Here is a 23272-nt window from a genome sequence, read left to right on the forward strand (position 1 = left end):
GTATGTTTGGATCTCACCTTCAAATATTCTCTTTTGAAGTCCTGATTCTGTTCCTAGGCTTGAGGTTAAGGGTGCTTGAGAAGCACCTTGGTGATTGTCTTGGGTTGATATTGATGTGGTTCTGTCTGGGCATTTGTGCTTTCTTTTTTATATTACATATTATTGTAAATGCGTAAGCTGCTCAAAGATTGTTTGGAATCAGGCCAACCTTGACATCTAAGAAATGAATAAAATACTTTGTGACCGAAAAAAACACACCAAAAAACAAAAACAAAAACCAAGCAAACCTTAGCTAAAGAAGTATTCACAAGCACATAATGTTAAGCTGACCAAACTTGGTAAAGTATATGTCCAGTGTCAGATTTTCCAAAGTCTATTATTTATCTATAATCATGTGGATTTTTACTGTGTTGGAAAGAAAAGTAGACACGTACTCCTCATCAAACATCACATAGTAAAAAAGTTATGATACAAAGCATTTTAATAATGAATAATACTGAGAAACAGTGAGAAACGTGAACTTAGAGTTTAAGCTTTCAAAGATGTTGCTATAATGATAATGTAATAAAATAAGATAAACCAGTTATTCAAAAATGATAGATAAGAACAACTACTGTATTTTTCGGAGTATAGGATGCACCTTTCCCCCCCAAAAAAGAGGGTGAAAATCTGGGTGCGTCTTATACTCCGAATATAGCCCTGCCCAGCTTCTCAAACGGAGGTTTCAGAGGCTGAAAAAAGCATCAGAAACGGAGCTTAGAAAAAAAAGCCCCAAACGGAGCTTCAGAAAAGAAGCTCCCAAACAGAGCTTCAGAGGCTTTTTTTCTGAAGCTCTGTTTCAGAGCTTCAGAGGCTTTTAGAGGCAGAAAAAAGTTTTTTCTGAAATGGAGTTTCAGAGGCGCAAAAAAAAAAAAGCAAGGCTCAGAGCTCACAACCAAGGAACCTGTTGCTAAAATTCACCTCTGTGAACAGCTGATTGGGGGTATTCCGGGAGACCAATCCACCTGCCAATCAGCTTTTTTCTTATTTTCCTCCCCAAAAACTAAGGTGCATCTTATACTCTGAAAAATATGGTAGTTTGCAAAGCTTAAACAGAGATCACACTGAAATAAGAGAAAAGTTGACAAATGGAACAGCAATAAATTAATATCTTAATTTCAGTGGAAAATAAAAAGAAAATATACATTAAATTGTAGATAAATATCCAGATTTTTATCATTTGGCAATATTTATCTTAATTTGGGGGAAATCCCATAAATTTAGAGCTAGGCCATTGGATCATTTTCTTTTTTTAAAAAAATAATCAGAGGTTTTGTGAAGACAAATAAGTTGGCAAATTGTAATAAGATGAGAGAATAATACAGGTAGCATTCTGGAAAAGATCTTCCATGTAGCATGACTATTGAATTTACAGCTGGAGGTGATAGGAACTCCAGTCCATTTTAGCAACAGAATGTTATTTGGTATCAGTTGGAGAAAGATGATCTAAACCAAATAAACAGGGTTTAGTTAGAACATCTGACTAATGGCAATATTAACTTGCCAAGCATTAGATCTCAGATTTAAGACCATTATTATGTTTGCCTATTAGTGAGCCAGTTTGGTCCAATTAGTTAGAAATTAGACTAGGAGTTCTAGTTTCATCTTAGTATGAACACTGGCTGGATGACTTTCAGCCAGTCATTCTATCTCAGCCCACATTGTCAAGCTTGGGTGACAAGCTGGTCGATCCATTACTATTGCAACATTTTGGTTGAGCCAGAAAAAAGCAAAGCCTGCACTTCAGTAGTGGGATTCAAATCCCAGCGCTACTGGTTCGCTATCGGTAGCGCGCAGGCGCACGTGCTTGCTTCTGCGCATGCGCAGAGCATTTTTGATGACATCTGGGCAGGTGGGTGGAGCCTCCCACTACCGCCACTACCTGTTTGCCTGGTACCCACCACTGCCACACTTATGGGAAAGCACTAGGAAGAAAAAAATATCTATCTTATTCAGAAAGTCTGTAAATGATGGTCAGGAATACCATGAAAGAGCTATTGTGTCTTTGAACCCTACAATTTGACTCAAATAAAATAAATGAAGGATGGATTCCACACCCATTTTTTATGTCAAAATAACATTCTGTAGCTATAATCTGTCTGTGCCTGCGAGGCAGACAGCATACTCAAGAAGATGTTGATTCTATCTCTACAGTACATCTGTCAGGCAGATTGATTGGCGGGCTGTGAATATCAGCTTGTAGCCTGATATTTACAATAATCAAATATTGGATATATCCAATAATTGAATTCATCTTTTCTCTACCGTAGGTCTACCTTGGGCTGCAAGGATTGTTTGGTGTTTTGAATGGAAGAATGAGGCAGATGGGTATGTGCTGTTGAACTTAGAAAGTCAGGAAAGATGAAAGAAATTTAATAATGCACAATCCAAGTGCAGGAAGGTTTTTTTGTTTTCTGGGCATTTCTTTAATCAACTTATCATTTGCTTGTTCAGAATTGAGATTAATAGTCCTTTAGCTACAGTAAGACATAACTATTCAACCTTCTGCTTCATATAGTTCCATTCTCTGGAAAAATAAAAGTAACTTGGGAATTAGATCTGTTTGGTAATAATCCCAAGGTACTGCAAAAATTTTTCTTTTTTAGGAGAACAGTGCAGCTTTGAGAGTATATAACGAAGTATTTTAGACACAGCCTTTGCAATGCCTTGTGATTGCTCTGTTTTGTCATCCCATATGCTTACGGTTTTCTGTAGCTTCTGACTATACATCATGAGGAATTACAGAATGAAATCTTGCCTCTAGCATTGTCATCAATCATGCATCGTTGTCCCCAGTTGGCAGATGAAAACATAAGGATCATGTAGCAAACGCACAGGTGAAGTTGATGCAGTGCTTATATGTTCTTAAGCCTTGGATTTTATCTGGCAACATTTTTTTTGTTTCTTCTTGCTTTAATAAAGAGAAAGTGTACAGTACAAGTCAACACTGAAGAAAAATGGCAAAACAATACTTGTTTTCCCCCACTCTTGTTCTTTTTCTGCTACAATATCATTAGATCAGGGGTGTCAAACTCAAGACCTGGCTTGTGGGGTGCTTAAATCTGGCCCATGGAGCCGGCCTGGAAATATAGAATAGAATAGAATAGATTTTTTTTAATTGGCCAAGTGTGATTGGACACACAAGGAATTTGTCTTGGTGCATATGCTCTCAGTGTACATAAAAGAAAAGATACCTTCATCAAGGTACAACATTTACAACACAAATGATGGTCAATATATCAATATAAATCATAAGGATTGCCAGCAACAAGTTATAGTCATACAGTCATAAGTGGAAAGAGATTGGTGATGGGAACGATGAGAAGATTAATAGTAGTGCAGATTCAGTAAATAGTTTGACAGTGTTGAGGGAATTATTTGTTTAGCAGAGTGATGGCCTTCGGAAAAAACTGTTCTTGTGTCTAGTTGTTCTGGTGTGCAGTGCTCTATAGCGTCGTTTTGAGGGTAGGAGTTGAAACAGTTTATGTCCAGGATGTGAGGGATCTGTAAATATTTTCACGGCCCTCTTCTTGATTCGTGCAGTATACAGGTCCTCAATGGAAGGCAGGTTGGTAGCAATTATTTTTTCTGCAGTTCTAATTATCCTCTGAAGTCTGTGTTTTTCTTGTTGGGTTGCAGAACCGAACCAGACAGTTATAGAGGTGCAAATGACAGACTCAATAATTCCTCTGTAGAACTTGATCAGTAGCTTCTTGGGCAGTTTGAGCTTACTGAGTTGGCGCAGAAAGAACATTCTTTGTTGTCCTTTTTAATGATGTTTTGATGTTAGCTGTCCATTTTAGATCTTGCGATATGATAGAACCTAGAAATTTAAAGGTTCTACTGTTGATACTGTGTTGTCTAGTATTGTGAGAGGTGGAAGTATGGAAGGGTTTCTCCTAAAGTCTACCACCATTTCTACGGTTTTGAGTGTGTTCAGTTGCAGATTGTTTTGGTTGCACCACAAGGCTAGTCGTTTGACCTCTCGTCTATATGCGGATTTGTCATTGTCTCGAATGAGACAAATCACTGTTGTGTCATCTGCGAACTTCAGTAGCTTAACAGATGGATTGTTGGAGATGCAGTCATTGGTATACAGAGAGAAGAGAAGTGGGGAGAGCACACAGCCTTGGGGGCCCCTGTGCTAATTGTACCGGTATTTGATGTGATCTTGCTTAGCTTCACCTGCTGCTTCCTGTTTGTTAGGAAACTTGTGATCCACTTACAAGTCTGTTCCGATACCTGTAGCTGGTTTAGCTTAGTTAGAAGAGTGTCTGGAATGATGGTATCGAATGCTGAACTAAAGTCTACAAAGAGGACCCTTGCATAGGTCTTTGGAGATTCAAGATGTTGTAGGATGTAGTGCAGAGCAATATTAACAGCATCATATGTTGATCTATTTGCTCGGTATGCAAATTGCAAGGGGTCTAACAGTGGATCCATGATGGTTTTCAAGTAGGAAAGCACTAGCCTTTCAAAGGTTTTCATGACTACAGATGTTAAAGCAACTGGTCTGTAGTCATTCAGTTCCTTGATGGTGGGCTTCTTCGGCACTGGGATGATGGTAGAGCGTTTGAAGCAAGAAGGAACATAGCACATCTCTAGTGATTTATTGAAAATATGGGTGAAGATGGGGGCCAATTGGTCAGCACAGACTTTTAAGCAAGAAGGAGTTATCTTGTCTGGGCCTGGAGCTTTTCCTGGCTTTTGTCTGTGAAATAGGTCCTGCATTTCCTTTTCTGTGATCACTAGGGGTTGTGAACCCAATGGGATGGGGTCAGTTGTAGGAGGCTTGGCTGTTGTTGGTGTGTCTGAGATGGGGGTTGTGGAGATAGGTGGCTGTAGTTTCTTTTCAAACCTGCAGTAAAACTCATTCAGGTCATCTGCCAGTTGTTGATTACCTTCAGCCTGGGAAGGAGGTTTGCCATAGCCGGTAATATTTTTAAGATATTTTTAAGAAAAGGATTGGCCCGTGGTGCCTCTGCCAGCCAAAACAGGGCACGTTTTCAGCCTGGAGAGCTTCCTGCAGCACTCTGCTGACCAAAACGGGGTGTGGGGAGGCTGCGTTTTTGACCTGGATGGACTCCTGCAGCATTCTGCTGGCCAAAACAGGATGTGGGGCACATTTTGGCCAGCAGAGTGCTGCAGGAGGCGACTGTCCTGTCTCCCCCCCTGGCTGGCCCGCAAAGGAGAACTTCAGTGCTGATCTGGCTCTCGAAAAAATCCAGTTTGACACCCCTGCATTAATTTAGATGGACAGATCGTTTTAGTTCAACTACTATTACAATTCAGCTCACGTATATTTTCTTACTGTAAAAGAATGAGGGTGGTCATTGTATTCTGCTTTGCAGATAGTAAAAACTGGATTTTTTAATGTTTACTTTTTGTAAGGACTCAAAGTCAGCTGATTTGTACTTGGCTTGACTTGGAATAAGAACATGTCTTTTGGTGGAAGATTCATTGCTCTTACAATGAATTCTACAACCACAATTGTGACCCGAATTTCTGTTGCTAAGGAAGATAGCTGTTAAGTGAATTAGACATGCCAACTTTTGATCACACGGCCTTTTTTACTGTGATTTTTGTGGATATTGAATTGGCATAGAGAACCATTAAAATTAGTGGAAAAGATATTATATAAAATGTATCGAATGCCAAGCAAATGTAACACATTAAATTCCTGAACATGTCCACTGTGTTGCATAAAATATTGTAGGAAATTAGCACCCACTACCCTCCTAAAAGAATGAAATATTTTAGAAAATATTTAAAAAGGCAGAATATATTTCCCTGGATGAGAAATGGAGAAACATGTTTTAAAGACAAAGCAGCTTCCTGACTCCCCCCACCTTTGTCAATGGGCCATTAAAGCCTCAGCCAAGCTCAGTCATTTCCCCCCACCTTTGTCAATGGGTCAGAGCTCATTCATGAGTCATGGCTCATTCTCCCCACCTTTGTCAATGGGCCATCTGCAACATAATAGGACCCATCTAGCAACTGAAACTCACCACATGACACCTGGGAAGATTACATCAGTCAGCAAGGCTAGCTAAGACCCCCACCCCCTGGGTGTCTGACAACCAATCAGGATACTCTTCCTGTGCCCCAGAAAGTTCAAAGCTCAGAAAAAGCATAAAGCTAGGAAGTGCACAGGATCTCATCCCTTTTTTTTCTGTTCAAGAACTCAAGCCATGTGATCCTGACCACCATTAAACCATCTTTCCAATCAGCCTCCATGTTTCCAGTGTCTTTGTCCCCACTTGGAACTGAACCCAGATGGATATTTCTTCCAACAATATAAAGGAATAAATAACATAACCTTATATGAATCCTTGTATAATTGCTAATTTTTAACTGTATTTTAAAACAAATTAAGAGAGGACAGATTAGAACTCAGATGATATTAATCATATTTTTTGATAATCCAAATCATACTTTAGATCAGGGGTCTCCAACCTTGGCAACATTAAGCATGGTGGACTTCAACTCTCAGAATTCTGGGAGTTGAAGTCCACCAGGCTTAAAGTTGCCAAAGTTGGAGACCCCTGCTTTAGAGCATAAAGAATTGCTAGAGGTTTATTGTTTGCAGGCACACAGCCAGTGGCTAGTTGAAAAACAAGAAAGGTTTTGAATATGTTTCTATGGTAGCAAAAATTCTCTGCTGGAAACGTTGACCAAACCCCTTTATCAATATTGCAGTAATTTAGATGATGATTTTTATGTCTCCTGGTTTACATCTATTATGCACAATAAAAGTATAATGCTACCCAGTTATAGGTTTCTGAGTAATTTAATTAAATAAGGTTATGTGTATTCTGCTTTCATATTCCCTTCTTTGTATTGTAAATAGAATTAAATTAAGGAAATAAATACAAAAATAAAGACTGGGAAAGGAAGAAATGCCCTTGTTTTTTTTGTAATATTAAGTAATTCACTGTGTAGAAAGGACAATTACTTATTTCTGGCAGAAGGGCTCATCTAATAGCTATAAGTCATAACCATCAATTAAATCTATGGCAGTGAGCTAGATTTTAACTTTCACAGCAACTCCTGTTGGCAGGCATCTCTTAATTTCAATGGAAATAGAAGTGTCTATGGGCTATGACACTTGCATCAAAATAACAAATGATATTACACTGCATGCACAAAAGAGGTGAAGACTGTATCACAATGACATGATGTGACTTTTGTTGTTGCCCCCTTCAACAAAACCTCGCCCTGACACCTCTAAATGGGAGCTATTTCCAGCTTTGTGTGCATATAGGATTAAAGGTTAAATATAAATCCCCATATAAAGTATGGCATAAATAATCCAATTTACTTCAGCAGTAATATATAACCTTGTGCATTTTAGGTAGATCTGTTTTAACAGAACCATGCAGTACGTCCTGAGAGTAAACAAATATGATATAAAGTATTGTTCTCATATTTCAGTTTTTGTAAGGACTGTCTTCTGATCATTGATCTCATGACATTTTAATATGTGGGATATCTTGTACTCTATGAATAGTATCTGAAATATAGTTTTTAAAGTACAGTCTTTGAGATAGGTCTACCATACCCATCCTGGATATCATATTCCAACTGAAACCTATCATTACTATATTTTTGAGATCTTCTGTTGAAAGTTGGCTAAGTCTCAGGCTTCAGCAGTTTATACCATTTTGGGAATATAAACTATCAATAGTAAATAACGGGAATACTTGTGAAAATTAAAGTCACAGTGCTTAATCTTCCAACAATCTGTTATAACAGTGTTTAATTTATAAAAGGTCAGATTAGGGTTTGAATATTTGAATCGAATTTCTTCCACCCACCATCAGGAATCAAGTGACAAAGTAAAAGCTAAAACTGTGTGATGAGCAAACTCTGAAATACTGCAGGAGGGTTTACTTTCAATTTATAGGGTTCCCCCCCCCCCACATCTCTGGTTAATACAAGCATTTAATGCTTTACGCACCTGGGTTTTTGCTTTCTTTTCTCTTTCATGAGGGAAGAAGGATTACAAACACTTAGTATTTTACCTGGAAGCACAGAAATAGAAGAAGAGAATTTCCCCATTACGTAAGAGATGTGAACATTTCTGAATAATTTGCAAGTTTTGAAAAATTACCACACGCTATGAAAATAGCTTTTTGAGCTTTTTCAACTTAACTTAATATAATGGGAGAGCGGGGACCCTCCCTCCAAAAAACACTTTGCCAAATTCCCACTAAGTAAGGCAGGAATTCATTGAGTAATGATCTGTTTCATGTTGTATACTTGAGACACTTCTGTATCTATTTAGATTTTCAGCTGGTTTCTCATCCTTTACAACTTCTTTCACCACTTCAGAGAACACTTGAGAAAGTTCCCTCAAATCTTTAGCATGAATGGCCCACATAGTAGAAATTCTGGTCTCTGTGCATTTCAAGTCATTGTTTTGCACTGTGGTTAGTCAATTTATAGGAGTAGAGGCCCCGTAGTTGACAATTGTGTTACATAGGGACATACATGAGGGATTTGCATAAACCACCGCTGATTGGTTGATTCAGTGGCGGGAAAATTAAAGCGCTGTCAGTGGCTGGCTTACATGCTGAAGCTCTATAAAGAGCAAGGCTCGGCGTATTTGGTTTGCCATGCTAATAAAGAGCTGATAGTTCCTCCCATCTCTTCCTTGCCTCAATCTAACAAATTGCATTTAGATTTTGAAGTGTAAAATGAGCACACTCGTGGTATTTGACGTTTATCTCTACTAAAAATGCTGAAGTATAGGACAATAACAGAATTGGAAGGGACCTTGGAAGTCATTTAGTCCAAATCTATGCTCGAGCAGGAGACCCTATACTATTTTTGACAAATGGCTGTCCAATGTCTCCTTAAAAGCATCCAAGTGATGAAGCTCCCACAACCTCCAAAGGCAAGCCATTCCACTGGTTGATTGTTCTCACTAATTTCTCCTTAGTTCTAGCCTGCTTCTCTCCTTGATTAATTCCCATCCATTGTTTCTTACCTGCCTTCTTGTGTTTTGGAAAATAGTTTGACCCCTTCCTCTCTGTGGCAGCCCCTCAAATATTGGGGCAGAATCTAAAATATAATATAGAATATTTATCCAGATGTAGAATCTGCATAACTTTCCAGAGCCTAAAAAAGTAAAATAATTGTTGCCTTGTTGAAGACACTGCCCCAATTCTTTTTTTCAAATATATCTTTTTAATAAAATACATGTTTTTTATTATGCTGTTTCAACTCGCTCTACGATAATGAGTAAAAATAAAACCAAATAATTACTTCTTTAAAGAAAGTGGTGCATTTATGAGCTAATGGATACAGAAAAGTCTGCCAGTAAACTGCTGATACAGTACAGTCCAATATCTGGATAGGGAAAAATAAGTCTTGCTATTGAGAAACTGCTAACCAGGCAAGGAAGAAGAGTTAAGTGGCGAGTTAGCCTTGAATTGTGGCAGACCCACAAGAAACTTAGAACTTAAGATCCCCCTTAAATTCTATGGGACTTTACATCTTTGTTCCCCAAGGAAGGGTGAGCAGTTTGGGGATATTTAAATATTATGGATGGAATACAATAAAGTAGCCAACTTGAACCATTCATGCTTGGATCTGTTTGCTTGTGACGGACACTGGCTGAGGTTCAGTGGTGTCCCTGGTAAAAACAGTCATAGCAATTTCAGCCTTAGTCACAATTGGCCCATGTTTTGAAAATTCAGTAGAGCCGTAAGTCATATGCAAGGTGTTTCAAATCACACTATATACGTAATAAGGATGTTTACCTTTTGCTATTTTTTTTACTTGATTGCTGTAAATGAAAGCAGCTGTTAAATTGCAAAGCAGAAGGTCCTTTAAATGGCTGATTTATGTCGGGGATCAACAACTTTCTTCATTTCTCATCATTTTGAATGGTATCCTTGCATATAAATCTCATTTTGATGCTTCTAAGAACTGGAAAAAAAAGTAACCAAAGAAGCATGGAATGAGATAGGAGATCTATCTCATTTGGTAGCATTGGGGGATGAAGTTTTCCACTTGTTAGATTTTATCTTGACTTGTGTTTGTGTGTGTTTTGCTGGTCCTAGTTTACTGGCGTGTCTTCTTTGGTTACATGTCACACAGAGAACTCCAGCCACTGATACAGATTAACAGAGTTGGAAGGGACCTTGTAGGTCATCTAGTCCAACCCCCCACACCGAAGCATACGGTACACCATTTTTGACAGATGGCAGTCCAGTCTCTTCTTGAAAGCCTCCAGTGGTAAAGTTCCCACAACTTCTGAAGTCAAGCTGTTCCATTGGTTGATAGTTCTGTCAGAAAATTTCTTCTTATTTCCAGGTTGAATCTCTCCTTGTTCAGTTTCCATCCATTATTCCTTTTCTGGCCTTCAGGTGCCTTGGGAAATAGCTTGACCCCTTCCTGTCTGTGGCAGCCCCTGAAATATTGGAACACTGCTATCCTGTCTAACCTGGTCCTTCTCTTCACTAGACTAGCTTTGCCCAGTTCCTGTAACCTTTCTTCATATGTTTTAGCCTCCAGCCCCCTAATCATCTTGGTTGCTCTTCTCTGCACTCTTTCTAGTTACACTGAGCAAAGTGTAAATGTGTGTTTTATTTCTTTGATGGGGTCTGCTTAACTGTCAAAGGGATTAAACCCCAAGAACAGCCTTTTAAAGACATGGTGGCTTCTTCTTCTTCTTATATTATGGAATAACCGGATCCATAGTGAAACCAGAACAATAATTAATGATCCTGCTTTTTCTATGCAGCTTAGCTTAGTAAGCATAAAGGATGCTGAAAGTATTGTGAATCTGATTGGAAATAATGTGATGCTACAATTAAGTGGTAACAATCTTTTGTTTTTTTAACCCTATGCAAAACTTGGGGCCAGTGTGAATAAAAAAAACTTTCTTTCTAAAGAAAGGAAATTTCTTTATGCTACTTCAAAACATTTTCATACTGTTTTGTATTGTTTGGGAATATGTCGACTGTAGAGCTCAATTCCTCAATTCTACCCAAGAGAAGGTATGGACTATCCAGTTTATTTGAATCAATTATTTGCCATGATTCTTAATAATTAAATGGTCTCTTTTTTGATTGCCATTTTCAGCTTTGAATGGATAACTATGTTATCCATATATGAGCATATATATGAGCACAATCTAATGGCTAAAATCAGCATCTAAATGGAATGCTACTCACATAGCAGTTTAAGCAGAATCTAGAAAGGAGAATCATGAAATTATAGTTAAAAGAGCCATCTAGAGGTCAAGTTGATCATAGCCTCATTCGTAAATATTAGATAGCCAATAATATGGATGGAGAGCAGGAATCAAAACAAAACTACTAGGAGAAAAATAGTGTAAATTGGCTGAGGTTAACATAAGTACTAAAGTGATACACCCTGGAGTCCATTTGAGTGAATTTATACTGGTTAGAACCTTATTTAGTATATTATATTTTATTTTAAATAAAGGGGCGTGCATAAGAGCACTAGCGTGCCTACCGTTCCTGTCCTAATGTTCCCTTTGATTGTATCCAATTCGCATGGTTATTTCAGGCTTATACTTATATATACTGTTGTGTTTGACAAATAAATAAATAAAAAAATTCAGTTGTAGAGTGGGTTACTGCTCTTATTTTTGTTCTTCATTGATAAAGAGCATAATCAAACTTTTACCTGAAAGCAATAATAACATCATTTCCAAAACCTGAGAATCAATGTTCTGTTTGAGTCGGGTAATTATTCCTTGACAAATACACTTCATTAAAATAAATAGCTGACTGGAAAAAAAACAAACCACAAGATGCCTTGAGAATTACTTAGTATGCCTGAATATATTCATCCCAAATACCTAGTCTCCATGGCACACATCTAAGACTTAGCTTGAGTTGCTGCTTCATCTCCCTTCCTTTGGCTCTCTGACAATAACTATTGGGAATTTCTGAGAGAATCAAGGTAAATTTTCGAGTACACCTGGCCCTATTTGATGGATTTGAGGAAATAATTCAGACATATGCACACACAAACACAGAGAGAGAGAGAGGGGGGGGGGAGAGAGAGGGAGGGAGAGAGGGAGAAGGCCTTCTGCCTATTCTTTGGTCAAGATGAAGAAGATGTAGTCTCAATGTGACTCTCTTGACAAAATTAAAATTATACTGAAAGTAGGCTAGTTTATAGTTTTTCCTACATATGGTGTGCTATGTTATGTCCCGATGTCTATGGAGATTCTCAGTCATTCAGGTTATGGTTGTCCCAAAGGTGTGTTGGAAGAAATATCCATCTGGGTTCAGTTCCAAGTGGGGACAAAGACACTGGAAACATGGAGGCTGCTTGGAAAGATGGTTTAATGGTGGTCAGGATCACATGGCTTGAGTTCCTGAACAGAAAAAAGGGCTGAAATCCTGTGTGCTCCCTGGTTTTATGATTTTTCTGAGCTTTGACCTTTCTGGGGCACAGGAAGAGTATCCTGATTGGTTGTCAGACTCCCAGGGGGTGGGGGTCTTAGCTAGCCTTGCTGGCTGTCTCTCAAGCTTGCTTGAGCCTTGCCATGTGGTGAGTTTCAGTTGTATTGTGTTGCAAATCATGGGGGGATTGAGTGAGCTTGGTTGAAGCCTTAATTGCCCATTGACAAAGGTGGGGAGAATGAGTGAGCTTAGCTGAGGCTTTTAATGGCCCATTGACAAAGGTGGGGGGGAGTCAGGAAGTTGCAGGGAGCTCCTTTGTCTTTAAAATATGTTTCTCCATTTCTCATCCAGGAAGGTATAATATTCTGCTTTTTAAAATATTTCCTAGAATATTTCATTCTTCTAGGAGGGGGGTGGGTGCTAAATTCCTACAATCCCTACTTTTTTTTTTTTTTCAAAACGTGAGTTTTGAAACATGCTCTTGGCAAAAAATTAAAATTGATCAAATCAATGGGTGCTTTTAATTTTTCTGATGCAAAGGAAGCCATTGATAGAGACAACAGAAAAAGATTCCTTCAGTGGCTCCCAAAAGCTTTCAACCATGAAGGTCTAGCAGCCAGGGGAAAAGTTCTGGTAAGAATTTTACAGTATCCAATTTTCTATGCCAATTAATTTCAGCTGTTTGATATCACTTTCTGAGAGCTTCCAGTCAGGTCAAGCAAGGACACAACCCAAAATTTTCACAGCCATGGTTTTCCTTTAAATTACAGGCTGCCCATTTCCAAGGGTTGGTTACTGAACCTGCCTAGCTCTTACTTTAGTCTATCCAAGATTTTTTCAGTCCAAATTGAGGTTAATCAGTGTGCAATCCAGGCTTTTTCTTTTTTTTTTTTTTAAATTAGCCCACAATGAGCCCTGGGACTTCTACTCATGAGACCACCAGTGCAACATATCTTGCTTTACTGGGCAACTGGGCAGCATCTTTTGTGAGTCATAGTCAGGGCTTGGGTTTTGGATATCACTTTTTCTGCTATCTCTTCAAGAGAGGAATTGCCTGAGGGGATGCCTCCCCATGGAATTAGCAGGAGATCTGACTCCTTGGGCTTTTAGTGCCACAGAGCAAAATCAACCTAAAAGTCTTGTGTGGAGGTAAGTGAAGGAATAGACTAATTCTGAATGGTGTGTCTCTCTGTGTGTGCCTGTGTATGCAGCTACTTTTACAATACAGGCAATACACATATTTCCCATGCTTTTCCATGCTTAAAATTAAAATTTAGAGGTACTCACCTTCTTTCCAAGCAGTCTTTGAGCTCAACACTCAAAACCCTTTAAAACCTAGTTCCAAATGGCCAAGGTCCAGGAAAACTTACCCACAGACTCAATGGGTCTGCTGCTAGCAAGGGAGGCTTACCTGGGCCAGGTCCATTGGTTAGGTTAGCTTGGAGTCCCATCTGGGTCGCCAATTGTTGGAAGAAATATCCATCTGGGTTCAGTTCCAAGTGGGGACAAAGACACTGGAAACATGGAGGCTGCTTGGAAAGATGGTTTAATGGTGGTCAGGATCACATGGCTTGAGTTCCTGAACAGAAAAGGGCCGAGATCCTGTGTGCTCCCTGGTTTTATGCTTTTTCTGAGCTTTGACCTTTCTGGGGCACAGGAAGAGTATCCTGATTGGTTGTCAGACTCCCAGGGGGTGGGGGTCTTAGCTAGCCTTGCTGGCTGTCTCTCAAGCTTGCTTGAGCCTTGCCATGTGGTGAGTTTCAGTTGTATTGTGTTGCAAATCATGGGGGGATTGAGTGAGCTTGGTTGAAGCCTTAATTGCCCATTGACAAAGGTGGGGAGAATGAGTGAGCTTAGCTGAGGCTTTTAATGGCCCATTGACAAAGGTGGGGGGGAGTCAGGAAGTTGCAGGGAGCTCCTTTGTCTTTAAAATATGTTTCTCCATTTCTCATCCAGGAAGGTATAATATTCTGCTTTTTAAAATATTTCCTAGAATATTTCATTCTTCTAGGAGGGGGGTGGGTGCTAAATTCCTACAGGTGCTTTTTCAAGAGACAACTGGACTTTCTGTTTTTTTCTTTGAAGACCTGTCGCTTCTCATCCAAGAAGTTTCCTATGTGGTGTTTTTTTTTTTTTTTAAAGAGATTTGATGAAGGGCCACTTAGGATAGATACATGTTCTGAGGGCTTCCTTGATGTGTTTTCATTTATTTTATTTTCCGTCTTTGCTGGTAGGCAGGCCTTCAGCTCGGTGGTGTAGGGTTCTGATGACCAGAACCCTACACCAGTGGATGGTGGGAATCAAAATGTAAACATGTAAAAATGTTATGTAAACATAAACAAAATGTAAACATTGATCTGTGTGAGTGGGTTTTCTGTAAACTTCAGTGTTTAGGTTTATTAATGGGTCTTGTACAGTCCAGGAAGGCTAGACTATTTTCCATTATAGGAAGCTGGCACCCACCCCTGTCTTTAAATGATGAAATGTTTTGGGAAATATTAAAAGGGCAGAATATTTCCCCTAAAAGGGAGGCAGAAACTCTGCCCCCCCACTACCTTTGTCAATGGGCCATTAAGGCTTGAGCCAGCTCATCTGCAACACAAAAGATATAGCCTCCAGGACATAATAAGACCCATCTAGCAACAGAAATTCACTACATGGCACCTGGTAAGATTACATCAGCCACCAAGGCTCGAACCAAGCCTGGGAGACAGCCTACAAAGTTAGCTAAGACCTCCGCCCCCTGGGAGTCTGACAACCAATCATAATACATTTCTTACACAGGAACAAGGAAGTTCTAGGGTGGGTCCCAGAGAGGACATAAAACCAAGGCACTCTCAGCATCTCCACCCTTTTTTGTTTGGGAATTCAAGCCATGTGATCCTGTTCATCAATAAACCATCTTTCCAAACAGCCACCATGTTTCCAGTGTCTTTTTCCCCACTTGGAACTGAATCCAGAAGGATATTTCCTCCAACACCTTATATCCCAATATTTCATCCATTACCTTCTCAGTCCTATGTTTACATTCATAAAGATCCTGCATACCAATGGTGGGTTTCAAATTTTTTTACTACCGGTTCTGTGGTTGTGGCTTGGTGGGCGTGGCATGGCTTGTGGGCGTGGCAGGGGAAGGATACTGTAAAATCTCCATTCCCTCCCCAATCCAGGGGAAGGTTACTGCAAAATCCCCATTTCCTCCCAATCAGCTGGGACTTGGGTGGCAGAGAATAGACAGGGCGGTGCCAGTCAGAAGTTTTACTACCGGTTCTCCGAACTACTCAAAATTTCCACTACCGTTTCTCCAGAACTGGTCAGAACCTGCTGAAACCCACCTCTGCTGCATTCAGTGTTTCTAGACAGAGGACCAGACCTGTTTCTTGACCAGTATATAGGATTCTACATCTTAAAAAAAAATATGAGGTTGCCTGGGGCTCTGGAATTTTGGGTTGTACAAGTCAACCTTCGCAACTTTAAGCCTGGTGGACTTAAACTCCCAGAATTCCCCAGCTATCAAAGCTGGCTAGGGAATTCTGGGAGCTGAAGTCCTCCAGCCTTAAAGTTGCCAAGGTTGGAGACTCCTGATCTAGTTCGTTCCCAGCACTTCACATCCCCTTCTGAGTTAACAAGCCTAAAATAAGCCAGGATTTATACACTGCCAAAAAAAGCAAAAGAGTCCTTTGAGTTCTGATCCTTTTTCAATAAAGAACATTGTTGCTGTTGTTAATATTGACTTTATACATAGTCAACTTCCAATTCCCTCAACAATTTGAAAAAATGTGTGGCACGTTGTACATTTCAACACTGTTCTCTTTGATATTAACACAGAGAGATGTAGAAATTTTCAGTTAATTCATTTATTCCATGCACAATATTGTTATTGTTATTTTAAATACAGAATATGTTTTTGAGTCTGCTCCTCTATTGACGAATAGTAACTTTCAGTAATGGTGTCTTCTTAGAAAAGAAATATTACAATTACCCACAACTAGGATTGTTTTACTGATAATTGGTCTCTTTCTCAGCTTATTAATAGATGAAATGGTTACCAAAGACCCAAATGTTGGATGGTTACAAAACAGTCAGATTTATCAGCAACTACTACCTATTGTAAGGGTGGCTCAGTGGCTAAGATGCTGAGCTCGTTGATAGAAAAGTTGGCAGTTCAGCCGTTTGAATCCCTAGTGCCGCATAATGGGGTGAGCTCCCATTACGTGTCCCAGCTTCTGCCAACCTAGCAGTTCAAAAGCATATAAAAAATGCAAGTATAAAATGAGGGACCACCTTTGGTGGGAAGATAACAGCATTCCGTGTGCCTTTGGCATTTAGTCATGCCAGCCACATGACCACAGAGACATCTTCAGACAGTGCTGGCTCTTCAGCTTTGAAACGAAGATGACCACCGCCCCCTAGAGTCGGGAATGACTAGCACATACGTGCGAGGGGAATCTTTTTACCTTTATTACCTATTGTAAGTCCTCAACTAACCACAATTTATTTAATGACTATTCAAAGTTACAATGCTATTGAAAAATGTGACTTACGACCATTTTTCCCAGTTATGACCTTGGCAGCATCCCCATGATCCTGCGATCAAAATTCAGCCTATTTATGACTGTTGCAGTGTCCCAACCTTTTGTGTGATCACCTTTTGCAAAGTCCACGGGGAAGCCAGATCCGCTTAACAACCGGGTTGCTAACTGAAAAAAAACCGCAGCGGCTCATTTAAGAACGGTGGCCAGAAAAAGGTTGTAAAATGGAGCGAAACTCACTTAACCAATGTTTCACTTCAAAAGGAGAAATGTCGGGTTCTATTGCGGTCGTAAGTTGTATTAACAGAACAATTCAGTTTTGCATCTCCAGTGGGAGTGGGTGGGTGGGGGTGGGGAGAAAAAGCCTTCTAAAAATAAGATTAACAAGAAATGCAACATCCCCACATTACCCCAAACGTGTATTGATCCACTTCGAGTTGGAGATAAAATACAGTACGTCAAGCACTTTAAGCTTCTGTTTCACAAGGAAGAGTGACAGGCAGGGAATAAGAGGAACTCGTCTCTCTCTGAAAACAGAGCCTGATTCCCACAGAAACTGTATGATTCTGTTATTCCTTTTTTTTTTTTACCTGTAATTGACAGGGGAAAGCAGACTGGACACGATGTAGACTTTCTGATTACTGTTCCAGGATCAAGGCAGGAAGAGGAACTGTTACACACCGTGATTGATATCTGGAAGAAACAGGTAGGAACAACTGTCCTGAGGTCACTTGTCTTCACTAGTTTTTGCTTGATGGAAATATGTGAAGACATATATTTGCGGGCTAAATACTTTATCTGCGCCAATCAACACTACAGTAGTTGTTTTTCAGTCTCACTTATTGGCTTCTGTTAATTTGTGAGTAGCTCTGGATAGGAAAAAAAAAAAAGATGCTAATTACTTTCTGTTCATCTATTCCCAGGCCATAGACTCTTAATTGTTCTTTTGTTTGCTAGAATGACCAGGGGACCCTTCTTTGAGGTTGATACATATTTATTCCTACCTGAAGTTAATTTTCTGAACAAGCTCCAGTTGTATAACACTATACCCTGATTCCCTTTTCCACAATTTAATGATTCCATGTACAGGTAGTCCTCGACTTATGACCACAATTGAGCCCAAAATGTATCTTGCAAAGCGAGATATTTTTTAAGTGAGTTTTGTGCCTCATTTAATGGCCTGGCTTCACAGACCTGCTAACGTCGTGGTAGCTCAGGCTGTAAAGAAGCCTGTTATTAAAACACAGCAGCCTGCAACTACTGCAGGTTCAAGCCCGGCCCAAGGTTGACTCAGCCTTCCATCCTTTATAAGGTAGGTAAAATGAGGACCCAGATTGTTGGGGGGGCAATAAGTTGACTTTGTAAAAATATACAAATAGAATGAGACTATTGCCTTATACACTGTAAACCGCCCTGAGTCTTCGGAGAAGGGCGGGATATAAATGTAAATAATTAAAAAAAAGTGAATTGCTGCAATTGTTAAGTTAGCAACATCGTTGTTAAGTGAATTTGGCTTCCCCGTTGACTTGGCTTGTCAGGAGGTCATAAAAGGAGGTCACATGACCCCAGGACACTGCAACTGTCATAAATATGAGTCAGCTGCAAAAAAATCGGAATTTTGATCAGGTGACCATTGGGTCGTAAGTATGAAAAATATTCCTAAGTCACTTTTTTCCAGTGCTTTGAATGATAACTTCGAATGGTCACTAAATGAATAGTTGTAAATTGAGGACTACCTGTAGAACAGAACAGAACAGAACAGAACAGAACAGAACAGAACAGAATAGAATAGAACAGAACAGATCAGAACAGAATAGAATAGCTTTATTGTCACTTTGCACATATACTAATCGGCATACATTAAAATGAAATTATGTTGCATACAGCTCTCAAAGGGTCTCCACCTCTAATATAAACATAAACATGACAAGATAAATAAATAAATACAAAATTAGGCAGGTACCCACATATATTATATGACACAGAGAAACAACACAGTCTAGTTTGGATTATACATGTACATGGCAAGAGAAACAAATCTTGCAAGTTTACCAGAAAGATGGCATAGGGAACAAAGCTGTTACAGCCCTTCTAGATAGACTTCGAAAACTCCTTCCAGAGGAGGTTTTGGGTTAATGTCAGCACTCCAGAAAACCCCCAAATCTCTCTAGTCCTGCTAGAAATACTTAGAAACCTCCTCCTAGAGGGGAGCAACAGAAACAGTCCATGAAGTTGGTATGTGGGGTCTCTAACAATGATTTGAGCTCTAAGCACACAGCTCTTATAAACAGTATCCTGAATAACGGGAAGCAAGTATCCTATAATCTTCTTGGTTGTCCTCACCACTCTCTAAATGGGCTTTCTATCTGAGGCACTGCTGCTTTTTGGGCTTTCATACAGCAAAGAATAGAACTCTCACACACTCCCTGAACTCGTACACATAGCCACATCTGTGCACAGGTGTGAATGAGCATGCACAAATATGTCTATCTGTGCATGCATGGTAGGTATAAGAAGAGTTACTCAAAATATACTATTGGTTGAGTTTACAGAGGAACCAAGCAGCAGTAGTTCCCAAGAGAGACGTAATAAATATAGAAATGAAAATTGCTATCAAAGTATATTTTCTTTTACTGATCCATCGCATGAAGCAGCAAAATGTCTTGAATGTCAGTTGACCTGAACAGTTCTTGTTGGCATTTTAGGTAAGGCTCCCCAGCCTTTGATTCTTTCATGGAAGAGAAAAAAATCATTTATTTATAGGTCATTTCTGTCCTACATTTCATCCAGGTAGTGAACTTGATTCTTGCTTCCTGATTTATATCACGGTAAGCCTGCGAGATAAATGAGGCTGTGAAATGTATGATTGGCCCAAGTCACCCAGTGAGCTTCAGGATAATAAGGGGATTTGAGCCCTAATACAGAGCTGTAACTAGAAGAAAAAAATAAAGGATGATAACAATCTGGTGCTTGTCAACAAAAATATATTGCTCCTAGGTGTGGCCTGATATCATTGCATGAGTTACTATGCTAAGCCAGTTATCATAAAAGCCTGGATCCCTCCACATTGTTCTATCTCCCCTGAATTCCCTCCCTCTCTCTCTCTCTCTCTCTCTCCCCCCCCCCATTTCTTGCACAATTGTTAAGTGAATCACCACAGTTGATAAGTTAGTAACTCACTTGTTAAGTGAATCTGGCTTCCCCATTGATTTTGTTTATGAGAAGACCACAAAAGAGGATCACATGACCTTGGGGTGCAGCAATAGTCATAAATATGAACCATTTGCCATGGGGATCATGGTAGAATAGAATAGAATAGAATAGAATTTTTTATTGGCCAAGTGTGATTGGACACACAAGGAATTTGTCTTGGTGCATATGCTCTCAGTGTACATAAAAGAAAAGATACGTTCATCAAGGTACAACATTTACAACACAATTGATGATCAATATATCAATATAAATCATAAGGATTGCCAGCAACAAGTTATAGTCATACAGTCATAAGTGGAAAGAGATTGGTGATGGGAACGATGAGAAGATTAATAGTAGTGCAGATTCAGTAAATAGTCTGACAGTGTTGAGGGAATTATTTGTTTAGCAGAGTGATGGCCTTCGGGAAAAAACTGTTCTTGTGTCTAGTTGTTCTGGTGTGCAGTGCTCTATAGCGTCGTTTTGAGGGTAGGAGTTGAAACAGTTTATGTCCAGGATGCGAGGGATCTGCAAATATTTTCGCGGCCCTCTTCTTGATTCGTGCAGTATACAGGTCCTCAATGGAAGGCAGGTTGGTAGCAATTATTTTTTCTGCAGTTCTAATTATCCTCTGAAGTCTGTGTTCAGACTTCAGGTACCACTTTGGTACCACTTTGATAGGAAGATAACAGCATTTGAGGCGTCCTCGGTGCTCTCTGAGGTTGCTTTTTTTCTTGCAGACGTTTCATTACCCTAACTAGATAACATCATATTAAGAGCCGTAGTGGCACAGTGGTTAGAATGCAGTACTGCAGGCTACTTCTGCTAACTGCCAGCTGACTGCAATTTGTCAGTTCAAATTTCACCAGGCTCAAAGATGACTCAGCCTTCTATCCTTCCAAGGTTGAGAGAGAGCTGTAAAGCACTGTGAAGCGGGATATAAGTCTAAGTGCTATTTATTTATTTATTTATTTATTTATTAAATTTTTATACCGCCCTTCTTCCAAAGGATTCATGGCGGTGTACAGCCTTATTTAAAACACATAAATACACATAAATCCCAGATTTAAAATACATTTAAAATGAAATATTTAACAGGCCAAATTAACTAAAACGGTCAAACCCGATATGAACCCTTAAAATTTAAAATTATAAATAGATTAATACATTAAAATTAAATTAAAATTAAGTTAAAATTAAATTAAAATACTTAGGCTAGTCCCGCCCGATTAAATAATAGAGTCTTCAGTTCCCGTTTGAAGGTTTGGAGGTCAGGAAGTTGACGCAGCCCTGGAGGTAACTCATTCCATAAGGTCGGTGCTGCCACAGAGAAGAGTCTCCCCCTGGGGGCCACCAGCCGACACTGTTTGGCTGATGGCACCCGGAGCAGGCCCACTCTGTGGGAGCGCACAGGTCATTGGGAGGCTATCGGTGGCAGAAGGCGGTCTCGTAAATAGCCTGGTCCTAAGCCATGGAGCGCTTTAAAGGTGAGCACTAACATCTTGAATTGCACCCGAAAGGCCACCGGCAGCCAGTGCTGGTGCTAGTGCTATCATCAGTGCTAGTAAGGAGTGTTATTTATTTATTTATTTATTTATTTATTTATTTATTTATTTATTTATTTATTTATTTATTTATTTATTTATTTATTTATTTGTCGTAACAATATATACAAGCGTTGCATAAAGGGTTATATAATATAAGAACGTATATATGAGGAGAAACGAGGTACTATAAACATATATATACATAGGGGAAGAAACAATAGGACAGGAACGGTAGGCACGTTTGTGCTCTTATGCACGCCCCTTAGAGTCCTCTAAGGAAAGTGGTGAGGTCAACCGTGGACAGTTTTTGAGTAAAGCCTTTGGGGTTATGAGAAGAAACAACAGAGTCAGGTAATGCATTCCAAGCATATACAATTCTGTTACAGAAATCGTGTTTTCTGCAATCTAAACTGGAATGGTTGACATTGAGTTTAAATCTGTTGGTAGCTCTTGTGATATTGTTATTGAAACTGAAAAAGTCATTGACAGGAAGGACATTACAACGGATGATTTTATATGCTAAACCCAGATCCTGTCGAAGGCGACGAAGTTCCAAGTTTTCTAGACCCAGGATATCAAGTCTGGTGGAATAAGGTATTTTATTGGTTTCGGAGGAGTGGAGAATTCTTCTCGTAAAATACCTTTGGACACGCTCAACTGTGTTGATGTCAGATATATGGTATGGGTTCCAGACAGGAGAGCAGTAATCAAGAATTGGCCTAACAAATGTTTTATATGTTCTGGTCAGTAGCGTGGTGTTTTTTGAAAAGAAGCTACGTAAAATTAAGTTAACAACTCTTAGAGCCTTCTTAGCTATATAGTTGCAGTGGGCTTTGGCACTTAAATCTTGTTAAGGTTGTGTTGTTTGCTATCAGTTTAGATTCTGGTGCCTTGCTTGTCTGTGTGGGTGGGGGCAGTCTTAGAAATTCTTTGGTTGGGCTGTTTACTGAATATCTTTGGCAGTTTCTTGATTGGGGTATTGATTACTTGATTGTTGGTCTGAAGTTAACCTTGGAGTTAATCTATACTGATCTTGGTGCTGATTGCTGGTGGAGAAATGCTGGAGTCTTTTTTTCTTTTGGGCAGGTTGATGGTCTCTTCTGCATAGTCTATTGTTAATGTCTATGTGTCTGTTGATGGCTGATTTGTCAGAGTGCCGGGCTTCTAGAAATTCCCTGGCATTTTTGGACTTGGCATGGTCTAGGATAGCCACATTTTCCCAATTGAAACTGTGGTTAAATCTGTCTATATGTTGTGAAATTAAAGAATTTCCATCATGCCTTCTGATTGCCAATGGGTGTTCACGGATGCGTTCTGCTAGTCTTCTGCCTGTTTGTCCTACGTAATGTTACAGTTCTTGTTACAGTTCTTACATTGTATGTTGTAGATGACTCCTGTTTTTTTCTTCTTCTGGGGTTGCTGGGTCTTTTTAACAGCGTTTCATATGCCTTTGGCATATAGTCATGCTGGTCATGTTGGCCACATGGTCAAGAAATGGAGATGAGCACCATGCCCTAGAGTCAGACATGACTGGTTAAGGAAACCTTTACCTTTTTTTTACCTTTTTATA

The 23272-nt window shown here is 39.5% G+C and overlaps 1 protein-coding gene across 4 annotated transcripts in view; it reads left to right on the forward strand.

The window, feature by feature from the left end:
- The window catches only part of DNTT (DNA nucleotidylexotransferase), a 225084-nt gene that overhangs the window by 133611 nt on the left and 68201 nt on the right, over positions 1–23272 (forward strand). For all 4 annotated transcript variants that reach the window (XM_058187434.1, XM_058187436.1, XM_058187435.1 and 1 more), the window contains one exon: positions 17567–17669. In XM_058187434.1, coding sequence (XP_058043417.1) covers positions 17567–17669 — 103 coding nt within the window. The remainder of the gene's footprint in view (positions 1–17566; positions 17670–23272) is intronic.

This window comes from Ahaetulla prasina, chromosome 6, assembly GCF_028640845.1.
Source record: "Ahaetulla prasina isolate Xishuangbanna chromosome 6, ASM2864084v1, whole genome shotgun sequence".
Taxonomy (NCBI): Eukaryota; Metazoa; Chordata; class Lepidosauria; order Squamata; family Colubridae; genus Ahaetulla; species Ahaetulla prasina.